This window comes from Papilio machaon, chromosome 12 (assembly GCF_912999745.1).
Source record: "Papilio machaon chromosome 12, ilPapMach1.1, whole genome shotgun sequence".
NCBI classification, from domain to species: domain Eukaryota; kingdom Metazoa; phylum Arthropoda; class Insecta; order Lepidoptera; family Papilionidae; genus Papilio; species Papilio machaon.
The window spans coordinates 6,721,762-6,730,916 of NC_059997.1; the positions used below are offsets into that span (position 1 = coordinate 6,721,762).

At 33.6% G+C, this 9,155-nt stretch overlaps 1 protein-coding gene across 4 annotated transcripts; it reads left to right on the forward strand.

Annotated features, from left to right (window-relative positions):
* The first annotated feature begins 122 nt into the window (after positions 1–122).
* On the forward strand, positions 123–5,615 carry LOC106718323 (protein arginine N-methyltransferase 7). Of its 4 annotated transcripts, none has more exons than XM_014512376.2 (9): positions 123–227; positions 367–605; positions 1,380–1,625; positions 1,794–1,972; positions 2,297–2,522; positions 3,227–4,002; positions 4,206–4,354; positions 4,761–4,920; positions 5,463–5,615. In XM_014512376.2, the coding sequence occupies exons 1-9, from the start codon at positions 166–168 to the stop codon at positions 5,562–5,564; spliced, it is 2,139 nt and encodes a 712-aa protein (XP_014367862.2). In that variant the 5' UTR covers positions 123–165; the 3' UTR covers positions 5,565–5,615. The 4 variants fall into 4 exon arrangements, with proteins under 4 accessions (XP_014367862.2, XP_045536165.1, XP_014367863.2 ...); XM_045680209.1 differs by having other exon boundaries at positions 373–605; XM_014512377.2 differs by having other exon boundaries at positions 201–272; positions 5,463–5,614.
* The last annotated feature ends 3,540 nt before the right edge of the window (positions 5,616–9,155 follow it).

Here is a 9,155-nt window from a genome sequence, read left to right on the forward strand (position 1 = left end):
TCTTTTTTTATTTTGTATCTATGCAAAAACATCGACTGTCAATGTCAGTGTCAGTATGACAAAGTGTCAAATTTGTCGCAATCAGGCACATTGTTTTTTTTATAACTTTTTATGGAGCGAACAATTGACGATATTATAAATAAATTATAAATATTGAGTTATTAAATGTTTAAAGTTTTGCAGACATATAAAAGTAGTACTAGTATTGCATTGTCTTTCGTTGTAAGGTAAGTATTATTTGCTGAGAAATCAACAGAGGTCGGGGGATACCGGTAATTTAGCAAACATAAGTAAACTGATAATTGTAAGTGAAGAAGAATTATTGAAGAAGACATTTACAATATAGACTCACTTAATTTTTTATTGATTTAGACGCTGTACCACAAAAACCATGCAAGTTTTCACTCAGAAGCGTAATCCCATAACGGGGAGTACTGAATGGGAATTACAACACGAAAATTATGATTACCATCAGGAGATTGCGCGATCAGGGTTTGCTGATATGCTGCATGATAAAGAGAGAAATCAAAAGTATTATAGAGCACTACGGTTGGCTATTAAAAAGATGCACAGTGAAGGAAAGAAGGCTAATGTTTTGGATATAGGTAAGTCTAATTATAAAACTTCTTAAATATACAACAGAATATAGATTGAAACAAAAAATAGTATAATACCAGTAATTGTAATTTTTAATTAATAATAATAGACACACATTTTTACATATCAATCCCAGTTTACAAGTGAAATTACAGTTACAGAAATATTATTTCATACTTTTGTTGTTACCATTCCAAATATTTCTGTTATTATTATAAATTAAAAGTTAAGTTAAAATCATGACAAGATATAAAAGGGAAGAAAATGTTACATGTACCAAGCTAGAATTGTATTTAGAATAAAATTTAATGAAATAAAACAAAATAGAATAAAAGAGCGTCGGTGGCACAGGGGTTAAGCACTTGACTTGCAATCTGCAGGTCCTGAGTTCGAATCCCGCCATGTACCAATGTGTTTTTCGACTCTCGATTTACACATGTACATTTATCTGACGTTCTTACGGTGAAGGAAAACATCGTGATGCAACCTGCACATATCTGAGAAGAAATTCAAAGAAACTTGTGAAGTCAACCAACCCGCACTGGGCCAGCATGGTTGACTATGGCCTAGTCACCCCAAACTTGGGGTAGGCTCCGAGCCCCTCAGTGGGGCCGTATAGTAGGCTGATGATGAGAATAAAACATATATTAAATAGAATGTAATAAATATTTGCAAAATATCTTAAAAAGACACTCAACTTATTTGTAGGATCAGAATATATGAGTTGAATTTTCTTAAGTGTGTAATTTAAGTTTATGATCCTCGTTCTTAAAAAATTTCAGGCACAGGAACAGGTCTTCTTTCAATAATGGCAGCGAAGTGCGGGGCTGACTCTATTGTTGCATGTGAAGCATTCAAACCTATGGCCGAATGCTGTATTAAGATATTGCAACGTAACAATGTTGCTGACAAAATAACTGTCATACAGAAACGTTCAACTGATATTGTTGTGGGTGAGAATGGAGATATGAAAGAGAAGGCAAATATCTTAGTTACGGAAGTCTTTGATACTGAATTGATTGGTGAAGGTACATAGATTTATTTATTACTTACAACTAGACTTTTTTTGATTGTTTACTTTTTAAATTTGTTATATGAAGGATTTAAACTTATTCTTTCAACAATACGTAACATGTTCATATAAATTTTATAATCTTTGAAGTAATATACTTAAGTTTGTAACCTGTTTATTTCAGGTGCTCTTTCAACATTCACTCATGCACATGAGCATCTTTTAGAAAAAGATTGTATTGTGGTGCCGGACTCTGCGGTGATATACGCACAGGTCGTTGAATGTCCCACAATGCAGAAATGGAATAAATTAAATGATTTAGCCGATGATGATTTAGATATTATCTTGAGGACACCACAAAAGGTTTATTGCACTGTTATTTATTGCTTTTATTGCACTGTTCTTTTCCTTCATGCTAACGAAATTTTGTATGTTTTATAAGTATATTGTTTAAAAAAGGTAGGCAATGTCAGCTGTCGCTTTGCTATTACGGCAAATTCAGGTGGCCGCTTGCTTATTTATCACGTTATAATATAAAAACACTGCTTTACATAATTTTCTTGTGTAATGTCTAGTAATATTTTAAAACTTCAATCAAAACCTACATCTAGGAGCTATGGATTTGCTTACCACATCCAATTTGTGGCTTTTATCAATTAGGAGGTTTATATGAAAATTATATTTCAGATGAAAGACTGTGCAGGTTCAGCTGCAGTTCATGATATACTACTATCTCAATTGCCACGTAAAGCATTCCGTGAACTATCTGAACAAATACCTGTGTTTTACTACGACTGGTCTGGTAAAACTCCTATCGATCTTAAGAAGACTGTTAAACAAGAGTTTACAGTAACTAATACCGGGAAAGCACAGATGGTATTTATGTGGTGGGAATTGAATATGGATACAGAAGGTAAGTTCAACTACTCTGAAATATTGGTACATATTTTAATTTTTGTGGTATATATTACTTGAATACAGTTTAAGGAACTAGTGGTAAATTTGTCCGCTTGGAATAAATAGTAAAATGTTTTACAGATAACAAAATCTGTAAAATTACGCGAACTCCGAAAAAAAAAAAAGGATTTGCGTTATCCGGCTAAATTGTTCCCGCGGCCACTTGGTCCATCTCGTGTGAGCAAGCCTGACACTTCTGTAACAGTGAGGCGTAAATATTTTGTTAAATCTTGATTATGTTATTAAAATTAAATAAAGTCAATTGTGCAATCGACTTATTATATTAAAAGTCCTGTCTTATATTAAAAACTAAATTAGTATTTATAGTCTAGTTGTTTCGGAGATTACCCGAAACAAACGCAATTTGCAAACAGACACATAAATAGATGGACTGACAGACAGGGAAATATTTTCAATATAGATCTTTAGTGGTATAGACAGAAACAGTATTGTATTGTTTTAATTTTTTAGAATTTGATCCCTGATATTCCTTAAATTTATATTATTTTTATTATTTTAGTTAAAATATCTTTTAAATTACTGAAAATATGCTATATTAATATAACATTGGTTTTGTATGAGAAATGTTTTATGCAATATGTTTTGTATTGTTTTTTTTTTTTAATTAATAAATTTTTTTTAATTTATAATTTGTTACAGGTAAAATAGTACTAAGTTGTGCACCTTGGTGGTGTCATCCGGATGCAGATTTGTCTTCGGAGAGACCACAGGACACGATACCGTGGCGTGATCATTGGATGCAAGCTGTCTACTACCTTCCGCAAGAACTGACTGTACACAAAGACACTGAAGTCACTCTCATCTCATGCCAAGATGAATACTCACTCTGGTTCTACTTAGAAGACGAAAAGACCAAACATAAACATTACAAAAGACCAGTTTGTGAGTGCGGAGTTCATATGACATTCTCAAGAACACATGTATCATATTTAAATGATGGTAAAAGAAGTAAGAAACTTCTAGCACGACTTAAAGAAGAATTGGTTAAAGATTCTGTAGTTCTGGATCTAAATGGAAGCACTTTGTTAGGTCTGGCTGCGGCAAAACTTGGTGCAAAACATGTTTTTATACTTGAAGATAAGAAATTTAATATCGGAATCTTACACGACTATATGAAAGAGAATTTTCTAGAAAATGTTACAATTATAGCGGACGTTGGTGATGATATATTGAAAGATGTTACAAATGTAATTTGCGATCCTAATTTTAGTGATGCAATATTACCTTGGGAGAATCTTAAAGTAGCATATCTTTTACACAAATATAGAAGTAAGTTACGAGATACAGTTTCAATAATACCTGAGGGTTGTGAATTCTGGGCGATGCCAGTCGAGTTTCTGGATTTACATAAGATTCGTGTACCTTTAAAGGTCTGTGAAGGAATTGATGTGACCATTTTTGATCAACTAGTTGAGGTATGTTACATTGACAAGTTAAAAAAAAATTTATCGTCTATAATAGACAATAAGAAAATTTAAACAAAGAGTTACTAATGAGCCTCAAATAATGGTTTGAAAATTAGCCACTGTGTTTTTTAAGTTTTAGTTTTAGGTGACACTAAACCTGTTAAAGTACTCATACTAGAATTAAAGCTTACGATCTGGTGACTGTCTTCCAGAGTTCTCGTGTCCTAAGTGATGTTGAGATCGAAGCGCAGCCGCTGTGGGAGTACCCGTGCACCTGTCGGGGAATTCCCCGCAAACTGCTCGCCCTCGACTTCCATAATCTCAAGCCGAAGTTGGCCACAGATGGTGTTAATACCTTCACGTGAGTGTCACCTGGTGCCGGAGGCCTAGTTTTAGTCCTCTTTCCCTTCCCACCCTTTTCTTATAAGGATAGGATGGGAAGGGGAGGTGACAATTTAAACTACGTTTAATATTATTACACGTGACATTTGTTACACGTGACATTTATTTGTAATTTTGAAAAGATAGAAATGGTAACATTAATCCGTGCAGTTGCTGCTTTCTCATTGGTCAGAATATGACACTGTCAAGATGACATTGTTAGTTCACATATTTTACGACTGCCTTAAGATCCTTGTGGAACAATATTTTCACTCTAGACTAGTTTCCAATTATTTTTTTACGTTTGAGATTTTAAGTTAAGATTAATATAGCAGAGGGCTCTTTTTAACTTCAACTGGCGTGTTAAATAAAAGTACACTTACCAGGGATGTAGAATCAGATGAACGTCAGCCAATGAACGGGTTCGTGGTGTGGACTTGTTGGTCAGTGGGCGGCAAGGTGGTCAGCTGCGGACCCACAGAGTGGCCGGCGGTCGGCGCACGGCTCGACTGGGACCCCCACACTCGGCAGGCTGTTAAGATACTTGTGAGTCATTCAAATATCTAATATCTATATGTGTTACTTTTTAAATAGTGTATATTTTAAAGGTTATTAGAAGTTCGTCGAGTATAAGATCGATGGCTACGACGCATCAAATATTAATATAGAATAGACAACCAGAGTCTAAATATCTTCTTCTTTCTAATTTTACTTTTAAGTTCACATAGAAATTACTATTTAACAATTTTAAAAACAAAAATCAGAGGTAAATAGCAAAATTGTGGTTTATCATAATTTACGTAGGAGCCATCGAGATATGGTTTACTATACTAGTTGATTCATTATTTTTAGAGCTGTTTGTTTGTGACAAAATATTTTTTATACAGTAAACGTCAGATATGTTGACGGCTCTTAAATTAGCGCGAGTCGCTGCACAGAACAAAGTGTTAGGTATGTTGGTGCGTAGCGGTATTCGGGGGCAGGGAACTGCGCAGCGCGCCTATTACATTGAGCCGCTAACATATGTGAAAAGAGCTATATAAGCAAAGAGCATAATCATTTTCTTAGTAAATGAACGATCTTTTCAGAAATACTCGCGCGAAGTGAGCGGCGATGACAAGTGGAACTATCAAATAGTCACCGACTTGGACGAAGGACTATTCAATATAACTATAGACTTGGAAAATTAATTCATCATTCGTCGAAAGATTTATGAACGAGAAATTGCTTTTATTTTATTGTATTTTAACGAAAATAAAATATTTACAATTACTTAGTTTTTTATTTATTTATCATTTTTTACGAGGCAATAAAAGAATTATAACTCATGCTTATTACGTTCGCTAATTACGTTAACCTATTGAATGCCGAAATAACACAAGTGATAGTGGGTAACATATGGCCATTAATTCAAAACAAGCAAACGATTGTTTTTTGTGTTCAAGAGTTAAAGTACAATTTGTGTTATGACATGCGTAAATTAGCTCCGAACCCGTTCAAAAGTTCAGGACTAGAACCATTGAGCTTCGACTCAACAACCAATTTGGTAGGTCACGGCTCATTGTGATGTACCATAACTGTGAGCCTGGTGACTAGGTGTTCGCAACTCGAAACACCAATCATAAAAGATACTAGATAAAAGACTTTTAGAACATAGGAACAATTCCCTATATACAGCAACATCTTCAATATACTGAGAATATTTATTTGTAACTGCGGCTAGATTTAGACAAACGGTAAAGACAACTGTACTTCCATGCAAGCGGATTCAACTACCGCGTATAAAGTCACCACCAGATTGTAAACATCGTCATTTTATAATTTTACTGGTATACTTATAGAAGTTCTGAAAAAGACAAAGAATGATTCGTTCAGTAGTGAAATTATTATTGAGCACAACAACGAATCATTGACAATAACGACAAACCTAATTTTTTTTATAAACATGACATAAAAATAGCTTAATCTATATGTAGTTATTTTTTTCTCATAGCATAAACTAATTTTAACACACTATTCGTATAGTTTGTAATATGACTATTTCGATAATTGACAAAATTAACAATGTATCGGTAGCATGCGGGTAGTTGCGTAAAACGTTTAATGGGGTCTTAGTGATTCTCATCTCGTTAGCGGCCACGCTTTTTGTATCACTTCACGCAGCCACTGAGCACTGCCGTCTCACACGAACGTTTCTTTATTCATGAATTATTAGAAAATCATTTAAAAGTACCGATCGTGATATATTCGATTTAATTATTTACTTTTTTATTATATTTATGACGGTAATTAAACTTTTCACATGGTCTATCGCCGACTGGAATATGAATTTAGTTGGTTATTGCTTGATCCTGATGTGAAGCGCGCTTTTTATTGTAAAAGTGTTGCCATGTTTTATAAATATGAATGTCTTTAGTAATACGTAGTGACTTTTTATTAATTTTATTGCAATATTTATATTTTAATTTCCTATCTTATGTTAGATTGATTCTATATCTAATTTAGGTTAACATCTTAGAATAAATTATTACTTGAAATAATTTTTATTTTAACATTGTAACCAAATATTTTTTTGTCTTATTTACGGGATTAAGTGAAGAGCATTAAAGACAAGACTAGTGAAGTTCTTAGTACGGTATTTAACAAACAAAAAACAAACCATAGTAGAATCGAGTTTTTTTTCTAAACGACAAATCCAACAGACGCCGTGCGGCGACAACTGTCGTTCGAACTGGTTTACTGATTTAAGTCCACCTTACTTTGTTTTCTTAATTACCGCAAATGTGTTTACTTCGAAGAGATAAAAAGTCGGACAACTACGGGGAATTCAGTACGAGTGGATTTCTTTTTGTGCTTACGCTTTGATGGAAAGGATAGGAATGGACTGGTAATGCTTGTAAAACGTGTTTGCGACACACAATCCAGTCAATGGCTTTTCGAAACATTTGAATATAATACAAACAGTTTATTAATATAGTTAGTTATAACATTAAACAACGCAAGCATTTACAAGTTTGCATTTTATGAAAAAAACCTATAGTTTTTTAGTGTAACAGAAAAAGTAATTTCCTAAATCTGATTTTTTTCTTAAATGTCTCCGCAGAAACAACAATCATCCAGACCCGTGTACGTTGAAAGTCTGAGAATAATATAATAACGTTTTAAATCTATACTGTGGTATTAAAGAGAGGAAAGGTTTGTTTGTTTGCATTGAATAGGCTCCGAAACTACTGAACCGATTTGAAAAATGCTTTCATTGCTAGGAAGCTACACTAGTTCAGGTTGACATTGTCTATATTTGTTATATACCATTTTTTTATTCCGCGGGCAACTGCTATTTGGATAAGTGAAATAAATTTAGGGTTGTATTCATATTACGCAAAGGGAAGCCAAATTCTCAAACCGTCCCTTCCTCTGTAATTTCTACTGTTTTTGGCATTTCTTTGTATTGGAGCCCTCCAAAGAAACATGATTTAAATGTTTAGTAAAGGTTAAATGTCATTAAAACTAAAGCAGGCTATAAAAGGCTATAACAGAGTAAACAAATGAAAATGGTAAAATAATAAATTATCAATTTCCGCCATTAGTGTCGATTAAAGTGCCATACAAACTAACGATGGAAAAGTAAAGAGAAGCGAAACAAAAGCTACTGACAACTAATAGCTCGTTATACGTAGATTTACGTCTGAATTTAAATCTTGAGCGGGTGATTTCTAGGGATGGGCATTGACGGTTCTTTATTTCAACGAAACGTAACGTTATTTCTACTTTTTTCAACCAGTTAGTGTTTTCAACTACTTGAAATTTATTTAATAAAGGAAGACCCGAAGGAGATCAGTGACTCCCACGTAAACTGTACGTTAATCGACTATTAAGTTGAAAGCAAACGGCTAGTGGTTGATACGTTGAAGGGCGATCGATGGTTAATTTAATAGTTCGTTGAATCATGCCCATCCCTATGCTTCATTACCTTGTATGGCAGGACCTCGCGGACGCATTAAGTCGTAGTAGATTCAGTGTTATTCATTTTGTTTGTTGCATGACTGCTCGGTACTTATATGGATTGTAGTATTCCCAGCTGTTACTCTGATATAGTGATAATGTTAAAAAGTTTTCTCACGACAGGATTTATTATTAAGCTTTAAATTGAGTTTTTGTTTTTAATAAAATTTATGAATGTAGAATTTATTTATTTTTATTACAAGTAACCAGCATTTTTGATTTTCATATAATATAAGTAATATTGTTAACTTCAACATAAGCCTGCTCTTTTCCTTACGTAGGGTTTTTTTCTTTTTATTGGCTTTTACACGCAAGTGATTTAAGTAGGGTTGACAGAGTATGTACTATTCTTCCATTTGTAATATGTCTATATAAGCTATCCTTATATACCTACATCAAAAATACATGGTTACAGATTACATTAATGTCTTAACCTTGTGTTTAATACTATTCATGCAGCATTCCAATTGCAACAAATAAATGATGTTGTCAGAGCAAACTACTCAACAATCAATCTGAGTTTGTGATGCATTTGATATACGAGTGAAACATAACGTATTCAATCGTTGACTGTCACTGTCGAGTGCATTTTGTAATATGACAAGTATCACGATCTCCAGTCGATCATATGTCAAGATGTTGGCTCATAGATGCAACGAGCATAAGACATAATGACTAGTTTGAATCTGCTTGTGTCTTGTGAGAAATGTGTCAGAATATGTTCCATCAACCTTTGCTTTTGCGACAGCTTTGCCGGTTTATTCAACATCACAGATTAT